General features: G+C 41.0%; 1 protein-coding gene across 1 annotated transcript in view; it reads right to left on the reverse strand.

The window, feature by feature from the left end:
• LOC104489298 (neurexin-3-like) overlaps positions 1 to 20694 on the reverse strand; it is a 51974-nt gene that overhangs the window by 1906 nt on the left and 29374 nt on the right. The window contains exon 4 of the mRNA XM_010131444.1: positions 3738 to 4176. Coding sequence (XP_010129746.1) covers positions 3738 to 4176 — 439 coding nt within the window. The remainder of the gene's footprint in view (positions 1 to 3737; positions 4177 to 20694) is intronic.

Consider the following 20694-nt stretch of genomic DNA (forward strand, 5'->3'; position numbering starts at 1 on the left):
AAGAGCATTCTGCAGCTTTTAGGGTAGGGATATAGCTGCCCACAAGACACTTAGCTAAAAATAAGCAATCACCTTTCCTAGCTATAAATCACTGCATCCAGCTGCCTTGTCATTAAATAGTCTGTCCTCAGAGACAACTACCCAAGCTTTAAGATTAATTCCACAACTTTGCGTTTTTATCGTATACACCCCCATGATAAGGTGGGAGATTTTAATTAACAGTTAGCTCTTTTTTGTGACTTGTGGGAAAGTACAGTTGTGTACACATGCTTTTTCTTCAGTTGTAATAGGTGTCTTCTTAGAGAATAGCAAACACACACACACACACACACACACACGGTATTTCATGTGTATAATTTTCAGTAATAATTTAGAAATAATGTCAGAGGCAGCAGAGTGCCAGAAGCAACAGAGTCGTTACAAATTAAAGGCTCAAAGTGAACTATGGTTATTTGATGAATCTTTTGTAAAAACAAGTTGCAGCACCACAGATATTTTCGCTTTTCCAAAGTAAGAAAAGAGAAGACGTAACAATACACCTACAGTTGTAAAGGCAGTGTGTCACGGAGACACCAGATCACAGCCCCCCTTCCAGCATCTCCGCTGTTACTCCTCAAAAGCAGCATGTGGAGTACACACTACTCAAAAGACCAGAACAAACCAAAATACTGGAGGGCTGAGCTCCACACAGCTGCTACTGCTGAGAAAAGAAACACCACCTGCAAAAGCCACAAAGGCAGAGAAACTCCTCAAAAGAGAATAAACACTGGATACTAAGGAGAAGTGTAAAACTTGGAGAAAGAATGTGAAATGATGAAAAGAAATGGGCAAGGCAGCAGCCTGAACTTTCTGTCAGTGTTTCGTACTCTGCGGTTTATTCCTGTAAGGAGATGGCAGTAGCTCGGATGCACAGCACTGCTAAGATCAAGCTGCTGAGATGGAGAAGCTCTGATTTGACCCTAGGAAGGAGCAGTCACGTGAACTGATATCCTTTTTCCTTCCCCCGCCTCCTCCCCCTCCCCTCCCCCCATGTTAGCAATTCTGTTTAGGTAGGTCAAATTCCACCTCGAGAAACCAGAAATATCCAAGAGTGTCCTTTCCAGTCCCTTAAGCACTTTGTGCAGACCAAAAAATCCCCGTCACTGAGGGGAGAGCTGGTATACAAAGCAGTGCACTGATGCAACCAGTGAGGCGAGTCAGTAAGATTTTTAGTGTTTGAGTGGGTGGGACAACATGTGTATTTTGTAGCCAATGACCAGCCAAAAACATTATTTTGTGTATGGTGCTCAGTATTCCCCAGCTAAAAATTGTGACAGGTTTTGTGGATACTTTGTAGGAGCTTTCCCCAAGGAAGAAAGGTTACAGGACACACGGTGATCATGTCCACACCGACAGCTTCTGTTAAGACTGGAAAGAAAACACAGCCTTCGTTGCTCTGGCAAGCAACGCAGACCAAAGCATACATAAAGCCTGAGGGGACTAGAGGTGCCGGAGGTTATTTGAGCACGACTGTCATGCTTCCCCTGCATTTGTGCTCCTGCCATACTACATTGCAGTAGAGAATATTTGGATTTTTAGGCTATTTTTCTAAGCTCAGCAGAGCCTGAAATTTTGGACTGTTACAGAAATGGGAAGATGAAGGGGAGAGATGACATCTAATAAAGGCCTGGCCACTTTAGTAATGAAAATCAGAACATCTAGGTCACTAGCTCATTAAACCCAAATGGCTGTTCTGTAGACTACATTAAGTAAGTTCATTGTTCCAGTTCAGTTTCCAGATGACAGGCATCCACATTTAAAAAGAAATTCTCCAGACCAGAGAACAGTTCTCTTTGCACGTGAGAGCAAAGCCAGGGACTGAACAAGAGATCCTCAGCTTCCTTTTCACAACTACCAAAAGTACCACTGGGTAAGAATGGTTGATGCTTGCTAAAGGCATGGCGTGAAGAAATGAATTCCAAGATCCTGGTTTTCTGGGGAGGCAAGACACGAGTCACTAGGACCATTAACCCGTAGTCAGCAGAAAATGCAATTTGGAAAAAAAAATTTAAGAAAGATAAGACAAGAACATACAAATGTGTTCATTCTTGTTGGGCCAAGTGCTCTTAATTCAAAATGTATTATCTCTAATTAGTGTCCAGAACATCACAACACCCCCTGCCAAGTGACAAACAAGTCGGTCTTACAGTCTTATCCACTACGTAGCAATACCACCTGTTAACACCCTCCCAGGCCAAATGATTGTGTGCCCCTCTTCCCAGGTTTTTATAAACTTTATTAGCAGAGAGCTTAGTGCATTTCTGACTCTCCTCCTTCTGCAACTGCCTCTCCAGGGACCAGACAGCAAGCAAAGAGAGCAAGTGAGCAAGCAAAACCAAAGGTAGTACTGAATGCAACTAATTGAGTTTATCCTTCGAAGTTAATTAAATTTTAGCAATTCTAAAGGAATCAAAGCTCCGTTTATTTACGGCTTCCTTTATAAAATGTTCCTATCAATGTCTTTAGGAGATAGCAACTTACAACCACACATATTAAGTCCTAGTAGAGCACTGCGCCAAATATAAAGAAACTCCTCACATCATCAAAGAAAAAACTAGCTTCAGGCAAAGACCTGTTCAAACAGTTGGGCTTTGCATGGTATCTAAAAGTCAGCTTTTTTGAAAACTCAAGGGAAGCAAATTCTGGCACTGTGTTCTCTCTACTGATGGCATTCAGCAACTGAAAACATAAAATTAGAGACCTAAAGCTACCATCTGGAGATCACCAGACGAATCCCAAATCCACTTGCAAATGTAAGCAAAATTTCCTTTGATGGGATATACGACCAGGTTTTGAGATCCTAAAGGTTCAGGAAAAATTCAAGTACAATTATTCACACGTTCTCAAGACGAAGTTACAGTATTTGATCATTTTGTTTCCTCACAAAATTTCAGAGTACATTGTAAGTATATTAGTTTGATATCCATCACTAGAAACAAACAAAATACCTTTTGGTAATTGCATAGTAAGTATATTATTAGAAATAAACTAAACCACATTTTTGGAAATGAGAAACTGCGAGGAAAAAAAGAAACGTCTACTGAATGCTGACTCAGATATTACGACTAGACTTTGGCATCCAAGAGAGTCAAGAAACCTATCTAAAAACTACAAGATACTAGATACAAAGGAAACAGAATAGGGTGGAGATGTTGATTTGTCACTAGTTACGCCCATTACATTTTTTTCCCTCATGACAAGATCCTAAATCCCTGTTCTTTGAAAACACAAGATCCAGGAGAAGATAGTAATATTAGCTCACATCAACAAGTTTTCTACTTGGTTTCCACTAAGTTTCTTTTTGAACAGAAACCCAGAGTAGATCAATGACTATTTCTTAAATCAAGAACTAAATAATAATAGTTCTGAAGGATCTTAAACCTTACTGTATCCTACAAAGAAGTCATCACTACAATTACGTATGTAATTGCAAAGATAGGACCAGAATATCTGAAGACTGTGAATAAAATGTCAAGAGACTGCTTCTGTGAAGTGCTAATCAAAGTTCATACTAAACATTTAACGAAAACCTAGCCATCCACATCTTTGCTTTGCTGGATAAACATCACTGGAGTAACACTGAAGTTTTTGTAAGAAGGTGACTTATCTAACAGGTTTTGAAGGTTCTGAGAATTGATACACAGCCCTAGGTCTGGATTTGTAAGATGAATCTACTTAAGAACAAGACATCACTCTACCTGATCTTCCATCTCGTTGAATATCCACATGATACCACTCTCCATCATTTGCTTTCTTCTGGGTGGCCTTGACTTTAATGGTCCCAGAGCCCATGTCCAGCAGCAAGTAGAGGTTCCCGTCTAGAAGCTCAACTGCGAAGAAGTCTACCTTTGTATTTTTCTGGCTCCTGGCATCTTTCCTCTCCTGAGGCTTGCCATGAGTGAAAAGGATCAGTCCGTTGGGTTCAGTGGTTCGGAAATCAAATGAGATGGAGCCCATCCTTTTGGTGTTCCATTTAGGCAGACTAATATAGGCCTCAGGTGTCTCAAAGCTGATGGGATCCAGTGTAGCCACATTCTCACATACAAATTTCACTTCCCCGTAGATCTTCATTTTAGTATCACCAATCCGTGCCAAGCGAGACAGCTCCAGACGAATGTCATTATTCTTATAAACAACCTGCCAGGCACAAGGAAAAATATCATACATCAATCCTGCATACAGTACAAATACCCCAATTACTTTCAGCCATGGGAGATAAACTTCTCCCAAAAGGCAGTAGGGAGCAGGAAGGAGACCATGCAAGAGTCAGACAAGACAGAGGGAGAGCACAGACAGGAGTGTGTATAGAAGAGACAGCGACAGGTACTTTGCAATGACTACACATCAGACTAGCAGGCAGAAGAGAACATTTAACTGAAGGACAGCAAGAACAATTAACTACCACAGGCCCACTGTGCTTTTGTACATGAAATACAGTGTTCTGGTATCACGCTGTTATATTTGCATAAAACTCATACAAAATACATAACAAAGAGCAACCTCCATCTCTACCTCTGCTAGCCACAGCAGGGAACTGCGTACCACCACTGGCACTTCTCTATTATTTCTATAAGCCCACTTAACTACTAAGAAAGAGATAAAAAAAAATTAAGCAAGTTGCTGTGGATTGTTTGTGATTGCCCTATGTCTCCTAAAGAGCTACAAGAATAATTAAACAAAGACCTAAAATTTCTCTGAGAATTGTTATATCACTACAGGCATGAACTTGCTATGGAGATGTCTGCATAGCTTACTCTCGCTTCAAGAAACCTACGCTCTCTGCGATAACCCGTAAAAGCCTGTACGTATTCAGAGTCTGGAGTCTTACTCTCTCTGGGATAAACCAGAACTCTAAACTCTGTGTTACTACATGGATGGAAATTAGCCAAGAGAAGAGTCCCAAAGAGGCAAGCAGCCTGTCCTTTTCTTTCTCACAGGTACAGAATTCATTACTTGCAAAAAGGACTCCTCTCTTCCCTGTGCCATTCTCACAGAGGCAGGGAATGGATAAGGCACAAAACCGAAATATCTATAATACTGAATAACTTGAATAACGAAAAATTTGAAACTGTACTTTCTCTCAACCACCTCTCTGCTTCCTAATCCCAGAGCTAGCACACACAGCAAGCAAAAGCACTGCAACAAGTACAAGTTTGGTTGAATTCATGTTTTGTGACGCTACTGAAGAGTGCTTTTTTCTAAGGAGTTATTATTTTAAAATACTTTGCATCTTTTACATATAGCATATATATACACACACGTTTGATTTTTGCTTTCAAAATGCTAGCAGGATGTGTTGCCAGCAGTTTGCTATGAAAAGAAAGGGGAAAGGCGATACTCATTTTTAATTCTATAAATAGGACAGGAAAGTCAGATAAATGAGTGTGCAGTAAATATTCAAAAGACAAATGAGAGAGAATAAGAGAAAAGCTTCTAAAGTAAGTGACCTCAGGATGTAAAATAAATGAAATCTCAATTCAACACGTTTGTAGCAAGTGACGAATTTCTTGCACTTGCTAAGCATGAAAGTGTAACTTCCTCAGTGCAGCCAGCACACATTGGATTTTCTTGTTGCAAAGGCAAAACACCCTGTATCAGAGTGGAGGAAGAAGCCAACTGTTGATTCCATTTTGGAGTCATGGCACAAAGCCGTAGTTCCTCCCAGCAGAGGACAGTATTGACTCACAATCGCTCGTTTGCTCCAGTTCCCAATAAAGCACTCTGCCCTCACACAGTCTTCAAAAACTCCAAGTCTATTAATATCTGCAATAGGAATAAAGTACATTTTCAATTTGTGGGACTGTCATATTTTCATTCTACAGATTAACCATGTCGAATGGTTTTTCTAGACAGACCATACACCTCCTTCCAGTGACTCAGTAAGGCTGTGCGTTATAGCCTCCCACCTCTTAATGAGGTGCACCTCAGCCGAACACTAGTTCTGAGCCCTGCATGCAGTCTGTGTGATGGCTCTGCATCTCAAGGAAACAGAGAAGCTGAAGGTACAGAGGAAAACAAACAGAACAATTAAGAGGATGGAGCAGGATGCTTTCTGAGGATAGTCTGAGAAGGTCAGGTCTCTTATATTTGGAGAGGACTCAGAAAAAAAGATTGAAGTTTACAGAAGATGGAGAAGGTTAATGTAGAACTGCTCTTTGCCAAATCCAGCAATAATAGAACTAGAGGCGCTCACTGAAACTTGTAGAATTTCAGTTTTAAATGGATTTTTAGAAGTATTTATTTACACAGATGGTGGTGAACTTCTGGAACCTGCTGCCACAGGAGGTCGTGGAAGCAGAGAGCTTCAGCAGGCTCAAAAAGAACTGAAAACTAAACAGACAGCAAGTCCACAAACTGATATTAAAGGGAAAAGGAAGGGACAAACCTTCTAATAATCTTAATCCAATAGTGGCGGATACTGTGGGAGTGTAAGGCGAATGCACCACTGATAGCAGCCATGCTCACATGCTCTCCCAAACGGCATTTCCACCTGCCGCTATCGGCACCAGAATACTGGGTGAATAGGTTGACTGTTCTTCAGGCTCACTAGCGCTTTTCTCATGTTCATAATGAATCTATGTGTATAGCAGGTCATGCACACTCTATTCCTCGTCCAACTGCAGGGACAAGAGGAAAAGAGGGTAATTTGATATGGTTTCCTGGGGACAGAGTTCTTCTTGCGGCACATACACGTGGCAGACTTGCGCTGACTTCAGCGCAACACTACATTTTTGGTTTCACACCAGCATGGAGTTTTTTTGGTAGGTAAGAGAATGCCAGGCCTGAATGAACAATTTTCATGACCCTAACAAAGGAGAAGTGCCCTTATAAGACACTAGGAACAGTCTGTCCAACCAGCACTCCTCTAAACTGCATACTGACCCAGCCTTTCCACAGCTGAGAGGAGCAGAAAGGCAGCAGCATATCTTACATATAGCTGGTGCTTGGTTGTGTCTAACTGTGACTTGGTGATCTGCTTTCGGTAACTTGTACAGGTTGCTGGTAGAAAGAATATGATCACATACACGTAAGCAGCTTCCAACTCTCAGCTGAGCCACATACGGATCATCCCCCTTTCACGTATTTGATACTTGAGTAACAATTCCCATCTCTTCTTGGGAACCACAGAGGATCTGCCTCGGTGTTTATCTGGGGGTTGCTGCAGACTGCCTTGTATTTCATTAGTCCTATCGGTACCACAGCTACAGAATCCTTGAATAGAAGACTTTCAAAAGATCTAGAGAAAATTACATGGGTTAGTTGTAACCCAGAAATGCAGGATCTGAGAAAAAATTTGAAAGATGATAGGACCGAGAAAGCAAACACAAAGGAAGACATGGGGAAGAAAGGAGAAAGGGTGTTGAATAGATAGAAGAGTTCTGAATTCAGTCTTCTTAAAGAAACATTCACCCCATCTGACTCTCTATTATTCAAATGTTTGTTGTTCTATGTTATTTTCTTTTTAAAAAAACAAATCCACAACATAGCTTGAGAAATTTGAAAAGCACCTGTGTTTAATGAAAAAGTACAAGTGTTCACACAGCTGACTTGAGGCATCATTGACAGACACATTTGTACATCAAGATCTTGATGTAGAATCAGTTACAACAGAACTCTTAGGACTATATAAAAAAAAAAGGATATCAATAACACTTGGGTGTAAAACCAAGGTGAATCCTGAGCAGGAATATAGAGACAACAGCATCTCTGGTTTGGGTAATGAAACATTAGGGCAGCTTCTGTTACCCGCAGTTCAATTGTTAAACCAAAGGTTCAAGAATGAGAAGAGGGAATATAATTAAATGACTGGAATGCATGTCCCATCGTGAAGAAATTCAAATTCGGTCTGTTTAATAGGTAGGGGTTAAAGGGTGATTTGATTACCATCTCTAAGTACCTGTGCAGAAAATGGAATTTGGCAATAGAGGGCTCTTCAATCCATGTGACAAAGAAATAATGGGATCCGGGGGTTAGAAACTGAAGTTAGAGAGATTCGTATTTTAAAATATGATGACTTATCTTTACATGAGGGTAATTTGCTATTGAAATAATTTACTACAGGTTATGGTGTGTTCTCCGCTACTGGCAAACTTTAAATTAAAATAGTGTCTTGTTTTCTCTAAAAGACATAGCAAGGCAGGAATTAATTACATACCAAATCAGCCTGGATTATCATAATGGCTCTTTCTGGTCTCATAACCTATGAATCTTTGTGTTTTAATGAAATCAACAGATGCTTCAGTGAAGTTTTCCGGGATAGATGAAACACATCCTTCCCAAATGTTAACACTGCCTGCTGAAGGAGAATATGTTTGTGTAAATTCTGGTCTGACTTGTCACCAGTTCTTTCAGTGAGGCTTTTTTGTTTGTTTGTGATCCTAACCTGCAATCTACCATTAAAAAGGCAAGCAAAAAATCTAGGACAAAAAACTTGATTCGATAATTCTAAATATATGAGCTTCCAAAACTATTTTCTAAGGGAAAGTAAGACCATGACTGACTCGAGAGCTGTCCCTCACCAGAATATAGTCTTCTAGTACCTTTTTGGGACATGGGATAGTCCCTAACAACTTAGAAGTGAGCAAATGAATGAAAGCAGTGTCCGTAAATTTGCTCATTTTTATCAGATGGCTTTCTGAACAAAACTGATCTTGCCTGTTTAAACAAAGACAAGCTTGAGTTCATGCTATGTCTGATACACGTGTCAAAGAAGGTCAAAAGGCCTAAGGGAATCAAGGAGATGACTTCTGGTACAGACCTACATGACTACTTTTAGTTATTCCAGGAAAGAAGGTAGAAAAAAGAGAAGAAAATTAATGGCAAAAGTTATGCGTAGATAATTTGAAAAGTAACCTCCATGCTTCCAATCTTAAAATTGCTTTGTATTCCAAAAATTAGATTAGAACAATGAAAAAAAGTGGTTTTTTTAATTTTCCATGAAGACTGCTTCTAAATACACTTTAACAGAGGAATAGTTTTGACTGTTCAACCTCTTTAATAAATTGGATCAGTACAGATGAATGGTAAGGGATGGGGTAGTCTCTGATAACCAGCAGTAGAACTCCATGACATCTGAGACATTCTGAGGGATAAGAAGATAGACAGTAAATCAGGTTTCCTTTAAATCTGCTGAGAAAGAAGGTTTGTTTTAAGCTGAGCTAAACCAAATTTGAGGTTTCTTAAAAATGGCAACTTTGCAATTCTGAAGCATTCAAGGAATTTCTCCAGCTAAACTTTTAAGAAGCTTCACTCATGGGTAATGAGAGATCTAATCAGATGGCTTTTCACAATGATAAAAAGCATCTCTCTGCAATCAAGTGAAGTTGCAGATAGAGAGGGATCAACAAAAGAAAAATGATGTGCTAGACTTGGCCAGTAGCCAATATAAAATTTGATCTCTGAGTGGGTGCTATTAAGCAGGAAACACGGGTTTTGGTGCAGGCTGGACAGAGGCATGATACAAAGGGGAATGATCATTGATAGCATGGTAAATTAGAAGACGACCATCATGAACCATCAAGAAAAAAAGGCATTAACTGAGCAGCTAGGAAGAGCATTTCTGAAGTTCAGCCAAGTTGTTCACCTACTGCATCCTGTGTACCACCAATTGTGTTTTGCTGTCACAGGCTGCCCCCTTTCACCAACTGCCTGTGTCACTTCCCAGAAGAGCTAACTGCCAGACATTCATCCTAGAGCCTTTCTAAGACTTCCGTACAGGCATCTGCACTCAACCAGACAAGTTTAATAGATTACAGTTTAGCAGCTGGCTTACCAGAACTACGTGTCTCTAGCCTGCCCCAACCAGCAAGTAGAAACAAATACACCAGCTAACAGTGTTTTACTTTGCATTTGGGATAGATCATACATGTAGCCATCCAAGGCTTCAGTGACGGGTAACTGAAGATGCTATAGTTATTTAAATAGCTGTGTGTGGACTGTGCATACCTAGTCTAAACCCATCTGATGGTTCACTGGGATTACAACTGTATTCAGGTAATAAACAAACACAATCACCCTTCATCACAGTGAAGGAGTTAATTTACCTGTCATGAAAAGCAATACATCAAACATTGACGGTAAGTAACTGAAACCAAACAAATAAGACTCAATTATGAATTGTGCTATATTGACAAAAGTAATGCAATCCTACATTTCATCTGAATTATGTTTAACAAAGACCATATGTTTACCTAGCTTAAAATAGGAATCTGGTGAGTAGAATGCTTGAACAATAAAGCAGAATTATTTCAAGCTTCCCTACAAACTTTTTCCACCTTAAAAATCAATTATAGATTCTGAAAAACTGAACGTTTTGTGGAGAACTCCAGAAGAGAAAAGAAACTGATTAGTTTCTCTCTATCTATAGGAAGATAGAGAGAAGCAGTCCCTGAAGGAGGATATCAAGAAAGAGAAAAAAAAGGTATGCAAGGTGCAAATAAAAAAGAGCTGAAAAGGGCAGAGTGGAATTTCTTCAACTGGTCTAATGAGAACGTTTCCTTAACAGATACTGAGCAGCAAGGACCCAGTACTTCATTGTGGGTGCAACTGTCCTTTAAGCCAAAAAATCAGCCCCTGTTCCTCACCAGCATTCAGGACATTGCAGTGCATTCACAGTTGCTACAAAGTTAACACCAACCCAAATCATTCAGAGGGTAATCCCCTGCAAGCTTAAACAGATTTAAGAAGATCCAGGTTCATCTTGCTGCCTTATCTTTCACCTTGGAATACACCAAGATAAAGACCAAACATTTCTATCTATGCCTTTTTGGAATAAGATCTAACATTTTTTGTCTTTTGACCAACTAAATATATGAATGAGAGAGGTTCCACACTTTGGGGCAGGGGGTGGGGGCAGGGGGAGGGCAGGAAGTTGCTTTACAGCTATTTATTGAAGTTCTAATATGTGTCTAGAATTGCACAATACCATTTGTATGTACCAAGTCTGCTGCTTCTAAAGTTAACTATGAATATTGCTAAGCAACTAAAATGTCAGATGCTCTACAGCCTTATTCTCGGTCTTGCATAGCAACATTTAAACAACAGAAAAGCAGTGTTGCGAAATGACCTACTTCTTGGATTCCTTCCTTTTAACAGGTAGCGATAAAGACAGAAATTATTGTACCACATTTGTGAATTTCTGCATTCGCCATGCTGGCATACACTGACTGCTAATTCATTTGGTCTACTGTTGAAGAAAATCTCGATTTCAAAGCAAACAGCAGACCCCCACAACTTCATCTTGAGACAAACATGATGGGAACGTTAGAAATCATATATATATATATTTGTGAAAAAGACATGTACACCGACTGCTAATTCATTTGTTTGGTCTACTGTTGAAGAAAATCTCGATTTCAAAGCAAACAGCAGACCCCCACAACTTCATCTTGAGACAAACATGATGGGAACGTTAGAAATCATATATATATATATTTGTGAAAAAGACATGACACTATATGGAGGGGGGAGAAGCCTTTATAGTTGCAAGAGAAACGCTGCTGGAAGGTTCTGTGTTAAAGACTAGAGTTTTTTCCTCAGGGAAAAAGGCCAAAATACCAAAAAGGCATAGCAGTAAGGTTACGTAGAATTGGTTGTGACACGGACTATGATTTGAGGATGGATGTTCTTTTACGGAGGAAGGGTCAAGTCTGCTTCTTTCCTTGTTACAGAAACTTCAGTTTTAGCAATAAGTGAGGAAAGGGATCGCAAAAAAAAAAAAAAAAAAAAAAAAAAAAAAAAAAAAAAAAAAAAAAAAAAAAAAAAGGTTATAGTTTCTGGATTTCTTGAAATACCACTTTTTCACAGATTTTCTAAGCAATGGTGAGAAAACCACCTAAACTCAATATTTTCAAAAGCATATTTCTCACATCATGGTATCCAACCTGAGGTCATAGAATTGGTTTTGCAGAAGTGCTCATTAGCCAAAAGCTGAAAGTGAAGACAAGAAGAGATTTCATCTTTACTGGAAAAGCCAAAAGAAATGCTCTGAGAAATTAGACTCAGAAATCCGAGCCTATTCCTAAAAACTAGCTGATACTTGGTAATATTTAAGCAAAAAAGTAACTAACTTGACAGTATCAAGAGTTCACCTTTGCAGTATAGCAAAATATTTAAGGCATGGATTCAGGGTGCACAAACTTGAACTTCCCTCTTGCTTTGTGTTCTGTTCAACCTCCCTTTGGCCTAGTAACAGAGAATAAAAATTGCAGGACAGGGAATCCAAGACAACTAGCTATGACGCTCCTCCCTTGTGCCACAGGCCACAGACACAGGCATACCTCACGCTAGCTCTGAAAAGCAACTTGCACCTTGGATATCTCTAGATAGAAGGGCATAAAGGAAGATACATCAGTATTTTACAGATATTATTGCATATACAATAATGAAGAAATTCTATGTTCTACACTGAGCCTGTATAGTGCAGAAGTAAAAAGAGACAGAATAAAGAAACACTTAATAGAAAGTCATAACTGGGTGGACTGAATGAAGCGCCAGCGTATGGGAACACAGGAGGAGACAGTGCTGGAGATCATGTCCAGTTTGGAGAAATGCACTTACTTCAAGAAGGGAGTGGGACAATTAGAAAGAGTCCTGATGAGAGCAATGAGAATAACCAGAGATGTAGAAAACAGAAGGTAGACTTAAAGTATTGTTTCTTTGTAACAGAAAGAAAACTGCAGGGAGACATTATACGAGTGTTCAAATATAAAAAGGCTGCTACAAAGCAGAAGGGAACAATCTGTACTTTGTATCTGTGCTGAAAAGGACAAGAATTAACAGGCAACACTTACAGCAAGAAAGTGTTAGAAATGATGTTTCGAAAAGCTTTTTTAATATAAGAACAGTGAAGCACTGGAAGAGATTATCTGAGGAGCAACCACCACTGGAGACCTTTAATTACAGGTTAAACAAATTGCTGTCAAGACTTGCATAGATGTAATTGACTTTGTCTTGGGACAGTGGAAGCAGAAACTATTAAATAACATCTTATGGTCCGTTCAGTTTTATACGATTCTCTGCTGGGGGGATGGGAGGGCAGGGACAGGACATGAGAAAGGGGACATTAGTATGGAGCTAAAGACTTTCCTAGTGTCTGATGCACAGAAGATCTCACAAAATTGAAAAGCTTTAATTTACAAATTAACTTCCTAACTAATGAAGGTTTGACAGCTTTTTTAGAATTAAGAAGACAACAAAAAACATCATCATCACAGAAGCTTATTTACCAGCATGCAGTAGTTGACTTTGATTACCTTCAGCCCCGTATTGAGAGCTGTATATAGACATACACCAGCCACAGAATGCCCTGCTCCTCTCAAGTGTATCCTGAAAGCTCAGATTTGTCCAGCTAGCACAAGCTAAATCTGTCTAGCTTGGTTCAGTGAAGAGTTTGTGAGGAAATGATTACTGTCAAGTGTCTTAAGTATTTCATCTGAGAGGCAGAAAGGAATTATTTCAGGACGGCCCCATTGATCATTTAAAGCTTGAATCTTATTACACAAGACACTGAAAACTGTATCAGACAATGACTTAGCAAATAACACTCCACTTAGCAACTTCATTGTATTTCAAATCCATCTAAGGTTGCGCAAGTACAAAAGGTCTATCTCAGGAAATAGATCTGTTTAGTATGGTTGGGTGAATATTTCCATCAGGATGGCTTTCTAACACAGAATTCCATTTTCCTAACAGAAAATTAGCAGTGAAATGCTTCACTTCAAGCTGTTGAAACTCAAAACAGCATGTTCAGTTTCTCCAAACTTAACAGAAAAGCTTTTGTATGAACTTAGCATAACATAAAACAGTGGTTTTGATAGGCTTGAGAGGTGGACCCACGCAAACCTCATGAAGTTTAACAAGGCCAAGTGCAAGGTCCTGTACATGCGTCAGGGCAATTCCAAGCACGAATACCGGTGGGGGGATGATCGGATTGAGAGCAGGCCTGCAGACAAGGACTTGGGGCTGTTGATTGATGAGAAGAAACTCAACATGACCCAGCAATGTATATTTGCAGCCCAAAAAGCCAACTGCATCCTGGGCTGCATCAGAAGAAGCACGACAAACAGGTCGAGGGAGCTGATTCTCCCTCACTACTCTACTCTGGTGAGACCTCACTGCATTCAGCGGTGGGACCTCCAGCAAAAGAAGGGCAGAGATCTGTTGTAGCAAGTCCAAATGAGGGCCATGAAGATGATGAGAGGGCTGGAACACCTCTCCTGTGAGGACAGGCTGAGAGAGTTGGGGTTGTTCAGTCTGGAGAAGGCTCCAGGGAGACCTTATAGAAGCCTTCATGTACCTAAAGGGGGCCTACAAGGAAGTTGGAGAAGAACTTTTTACAAGAGCATTTAATGACAGGACAAGGGGTAATGGCTTTAAACTGAAAAAGAGGGGAGCTTTAGATTAGATTGAAGGAAGAAATTCTTCGCTGTTAAGGTGGTGAGACACTGCAACAGGTTACCCACAGAGGCTGTGGGTGCCCTGTCCCTGGAAATGTTCGAGACCAGGTTGGACGGGGCTTTGAGCAACCTGGTCTAGTGGAAGGAGTCCTTGCCCATGGCAGGAAGGGTGGAACTAAATGATCTTTATGATCCCTTCCAACCCAAACCATTCTATGATTGTATGATGATTCTGATTTTCCAGGCGTTGCGTTTACTTTCAATAGCGGTCCCCATTTTTATCGCTGGTCTGCACTCTCAGGAAATGCTTTCACGTGATGCATTGTCAGTGTCCCACCCAGCATCTGAAGAGACACTTGACTAGTTTTTCCACAAAGCAGCTTGACCAAATATTCTGGTCCCTATGGGAGAATGGGACACAAGGGCCTTACAGGACAGCTACCACATGGAACTGCAGTGCATAGGGAAATACAGTTCTTGTTCAACAGAGCATTTGGAGTCAGATCAATAATTAATATGATTCAGGGAATATCAGACTGTTATATATGAATTCAATTCTGAAGTTCTGAGGGTTTTCCACTGAAAAAAAAAGAAAAAACCCAACAACTTCACCAGCAGCTATGAAAACAAATGTGGGCTGGAGGAACTTCCTTTGGGACAGAAACTCATCCTTTCACTCAGCTTTTCATTTCAATAATAAAATGTGTTTTAAGGAGAACTCCAATGTTTAAAGCGTTCTGTGAAAACACTGACTAGATATTACTCGCTTACGCAGTTTTCCCCCGCTACCTACCTTCCTTAGCCAATATGCCCTAAGCCTGCTTCACAAGAATGTCCCTGGCAGGTACAAGAAAGTAGTTCAGTCTCCATATACCAGCCATGCATTAGCCTCCCTGCCTAGGCTGCCAATGGGCTAGACAAATCGTGCCAGCCTGTGTCTCCAGCTCTCAGCCTTCTCATAAAGGTTGCAGGGGCACTGGCATCTCCTTCCATCTGCAATATCGACCAAAGAGGCGTGCTAGGCTCTCCTGCAAGGCAGCAAAGACACTCCAGGTCTGCAGAAGAAGTGCGACTGGCAGGATGGCATTGTCCCATGGCTGACACCATCTGTCATAGTGCGCTACGCAGGTCTAGATGGACCGGGGAGGAGGACCTGTCTCAAACTATCTAGACTGAAATACTATAGGTCTCTAAACTTTTTTTTTTTTTTTTAACACCTCTGTTGTTGCCCTGTGCAACCCAGACATCTCTCCAGGATCTCTTTGCTCACGTCTATTCAAATTCCAAAGCATGGAACAAAGTTCAACCCTCCACAGGTAGGATTCCCCAAACATATACCTGCACTGAGCCTTATGTTGTACGAAAACAGTGAGGTGATGAGCTAAGTATTTGCTTGAATATTTGCTGGACAGGGCAGGGAACATAACTAATACCCTACCTACAAGAGACATCAAGAGGAAAATATTGTAATCTTATAACCCCATCTTGATGCTAGAAAAAGAATCAGAAGCTCTTTTGCATCTTTCTCCTACATGTATCTAAAAACTTTCTCAGCTGTGACCTCCAGCTTCCAGCACTAACAAAAGGAAGAGGGTGGGGAAAAAAAAAACAACACACAACTCTATTTTCTGTTTGGCATCAATTATCATGATGTCAAAATTTTTAGTCAGAAGCCGCTTGGCTGAACCAGGCACAGCTTTAGTGCACAGCATAAGACCAATGAAGGAAGGCTGGGAATGGGACAGCTCCCCCTCACCCCTTCATATGGTCTCACCTGGTCTCCAGAGAAACCCTTACTGACAAAACTGTTTTCCTAACCTCCACTGTCTTTACAGGATTCTTGGGGAATAGTATTAAAACAGTGTAAAAGAGGCCAGTGGTGCTGCCAGAGGCAAATGGGGCTCTTGGTAAAACTTCTTGCTTTGATCTAGAAACCGTGTAAGTCCAGCTGCTGCTGGGGCTTGAAAGGGAAAGGGGAAGCAGAACACTGCCACTGCAGCGACAGAGCATTAACAAAAGCAAGTGAAAAGAAAAGAGAAAGAAGCAAAAGCACAAAAAAAAAAAAAAGAAAAAAAGGCTAACATTTTCCAGTGGATGCACTGAAACGAGAAGCAGTAATGTGAGATAGATGAGGGCCCACACACCGCATTCAGCACCAGATTACACTTCCTTCTCAAAGTAGGTGGGATGCTGTAATCAGGAGCACCAAGAGCTCTTTGGTAAGGAGAGAGATCAGGGCTGGACTCAGCATCAAGCACTACACAAAAGGGCAGCTGACTAGCTGGTTCCCCCCACCACTGGGCCTGATTCTGCAAAATGCAGACAGCTCTCAATAATGTTTTGTCTCTGGAGTGGGCCTGTGACTATTTTTTTTTTCCTTTATAAAAAAAAAAGAAAGGGTGTGGGGGGGCAGTGTGTGTCAGGCTTTTTCCCAAAGGGAACTGGAAAAAATACATCTCTCCATCATAGAAACATTTTCCATGAGAAATTCCTACAGAGTATTTTTAGTTACTCTGTGAATATTAGTGTCTTGATGTTAATCCATTGTATTATCATCTCCTCCCCCATTAAGGGCCACTATCCTTAATTTAGAGTAAGAGAAAATAAAACAAAGGTAATTGAATATTCCTGTCCAATTCATACAGCAAGTCAATAGATGGTCAGAAAGAATGTATCTTCTTCCTAATTACTACCCTGTGCCTAAGGAATAGCTGGAGGAAATCTTTTGGTGACGCAGATCAGAGTAAATAATGCTCTAGCCTCTTTTTAGCTTTGAAGTTCAATAATGTCAATATGAAATGGCAATAAACTTTTCCCTCAATTTGCTTACTTTTCCTAAAAAAGCATTCTAATGCATCCAGCCACAGGGTTTCCATCTTCTGCGTGAACTTTGGTTTCACAGTATTAGCTCACATTTTCAGTTTTGCTCAGTACTACCTTACTGCTTAAGAAACAGCTATAGCAGATCTTCAGCAGAGCTTATAGAGCTTCCATTGTTCAAACACTACCAGGCAGAAAACAAAATCTGCCTTAGCTCTTATTTGGCCAAAATTCCTCATTTAAATCTTTTAATCCTTTCTGGTTAACTGGACTTGACGCTTTTGTCATGCAAATCCAAATGGCCTTTCCATACCATTACTGAGCACCGAGACACTACTGTGGCAGCAGCAAGCAGTCTCAGAAAATGGTGAGCTTCCATTCCTGGAGTCACCTTCTTTGGAAGGGGCAACCGAGAAAGGGGCTCTGCTCTTGTTATTATGCAGAACACATGGACCAGAACGATATAAATCATTGTTGCACCTATGTGCAACTCACCTCTTAGAGAACCAAGTGTTTCTCCTTTATGGCAGTTTTACTCTCCTTGCATAGAGCAAGCGCTGTCAAAAAATCACAAAATACCTATCACTGACATATCTATCAGTCAGCCATTCTCTTTCCAATATACCAAGAAATCTTAACTCTGTGTTATATTGGTCGCTGAAGGAAGAAAGAAGAGAGTAAGAGGACACAGCTGACGTAGTCACAAAACTTTAATAAAATCCTGGAAGCAAGGGCAAGTTGTATTCCTCACTACAGGACTGATCGCCAATGTCTGGTCACGTCATCAACTACCATGATGTATCTGTTTGCCAGCACGTGCCTATGTATATTTGCATTTACATCAACATACCCTTACACTGTGCATACATGCAGAAGAAGGCATATGTATTTCCGTACTCCCATATAGATCTGAAAAGTGGATCTCTGCACTGGTACCTGTGAAGGTCATACATATGGGCTTGTACACATCTGTAAATAGCACCCGTATGCGCACTACTACGTGTACATACCCATGTCGAGCTCTTACATACCCATGTACACGTGTACTCATCTGTCCACCTGTGATTCTTATGCAGTCCACATGTTTTCCCAGGACAGTAAATTAAGTGCACTTCTGTTGAGCATGACAAGAATGCACAAGGTCTGCGTGTGGATTCCCAGATGCAGATGTTCTTATGCAGGTATGCTGCCAACACACCGATGGTCGTTCTAGTAACTGCTACCATTCTCTTACCCTGAAGGTAGCTCAGAAAGCAAAACTGTATCTTTTTTATCAAACAGTCGACACAAGGACGGAGTTGCCATTTCCTAGAGAAAAGACTGCTGGAGGTGAAATTACACCAAAATCTTTGTGAGTGCAAATTCAGCCTTGGCATATCGACACCCTCCACTACATCTGGAAGTGAGATCTCAGTTCAGAAGATGCAACTAACTTTGCTATATGTGACATTGGGCTGTGTGCTGGATGGGAGTTAGCAGAAGCCAAACTTCATGCATTTTCTGCCACCTTGGTATGGTCAAACCTGAAAGGAGCACGGACAAGGGAGGAAACAAAGAAAATGACAACAGGGGGTTGTTAGCAGAGCATTTCTAACATAACACATCATGAGTCAGGCATGTTCTTGCCTGCAGTGCTGTACCAAGCCCAAATAACTCAAAGTCAGCTCTGATTAGAGACAAAGAAGGGGAAAAAAGCCCAACACAACAACTGCCCAGTGTGCAGACTATAAAGAGAGAGATGCTGAAAAGTGCATTGCTGGAGAATATATGTCCAGCCCATGATGAGTCTCAGTGTCACTGTCTTGCCATTTCCAGGAATTGTTCTGCTTGGCTTGGGTCCTTCATACACAAAAGGAAACAATTAGCAATGATGATTACGGCACACTGAAAGTGTGCTCTTTCCCATACTGTACTATGCTCTTTTTTTCCTCTTTCTTCCCCTAGAGCACTACACTTTGAAAGGGCTGCAGTTTTCAGCTACCTCACACTCCCCATTTTGCTTTGGAAGCAATATAAATAGCAACCAAAACAAATTATTTCCCTAACTCCTCAGTTACTCTGTCAATAGGCTCTGTATGGTTTTATAATACAATTTCTTTGCCCTTGGAAGTCCAAACATCTCATCCTGTTCTGACACCCTCAAGCCTGAGATTTCTCACTGCAAACCCATTATTTGCATGCAGATCTATCAACAGATATTACCAAGGGTAAGAATTATTTTCCAAGAGCTTCCAAAAGGAAAGATGGGTTGCATGTATCTGTCCAAGATCCTGTTAGTCCCTGACAAAGCCACAGAAGAGCCAAAACTACTGCACTGCTGGTTTTGCACCAACTAGTTTTGTCCTACCAAACACACATATTTTGCTTGAGGCTTGCTTCTGATTTTATGGAAGGAGCGTTGTTAATAAAGTTTTCCAGGTGTCAGAGAGAGATGGGCTGAGGCAGCGCACTGGGAAAAGGGCCACTGCCCAAAGTTTCACTCCTAGCATGGCTGAACTAAAACCACTGAGCAACTTTCAGATGCTGGAAAGTAGTCGTGACACCTAAGGTGGATTCTAGAAAAGGGCAAGAAGTTATCTATAACTCAGTTTACTTCTCACTTTCATGTGCAGAATACCTACTCAGACACACTCTCATTCCGTCCAGCCCAGTACTAGATTGTAGATTTAGGATCAAAGACTGTAAGTAACTCTCACACAACGGGAGGCATATCTAAGCCTTGCAAACAGTGACTATGAAAAGAGCGCCTTTGCCTTGGTGCGTGACCAACTGAACACAAAATGGCTTTGTAAAGCAGTTGCTAAGAGGCCTAATGTGATTTTTCATTGTCTAAGTAGGAAATTATCAAAGTATAGAGAAAAGACACCAACTACGTACACAGTATTAGTGGAAGCATTTAATAATACTGTGGCCTGTTATCCTGCCTATGCTTTTAAAAAGATGTTTAAAAAATTCAAAGAGCCCAGAGAAGCACGACAATGATTTTAAGTCTCAGTCTTATACTATGCTAGGTAAGCTCTCCAATGAATTCCATCTATTTCACCCTGTCCTGGTTTGAGCTGAAACTTCCTTGTTTCGGGAAATGGACAAATAGAATCATTCCATGTAGTATAATAATTCCGCATTTAGTTGGTTAAGAGAGTCAGGTGGAACGTTACGTCGGGAGCCTTTGGAAGCAGCAGGCGGGGGCAGATCTCCCTCTCGGCCCCCGGCAGCGTTACTGGAGGGAAGGACCCGCCTGCGGCTCTGCTGGCTGACGACCAGGCCCGACCAGGCCCAAGACCTGAGGCCTACACCCCCGGATCCCTGAGGATCACAGACTGTGAACTATTACTGCCGTGAGTCTTGTCTGAATTGGGTGAGGATATCCAGACTTCAACTCCCTTTCGTGCTGGGAGCTTTCACGAGTTTCTCCGCAGCTTTTCCTGCACTGTGACGG

Source organism: Buceros rhinoceros, unplaced genomic scaffold (genome assembly GCF_000710305.1).
Source record: "Buceros rhinoceros silvestris isolate BGI_N320 unplaced genomic scaffold, ASM71030v1 scaffold5752, whole genome shotgun sequence".
Lineage (NCBI taxonomy): Eukaryota > Metazoa > Chordata > Aves > Bucerotiformes > Bucerotidae > Buceros > Buceros rhinoceros.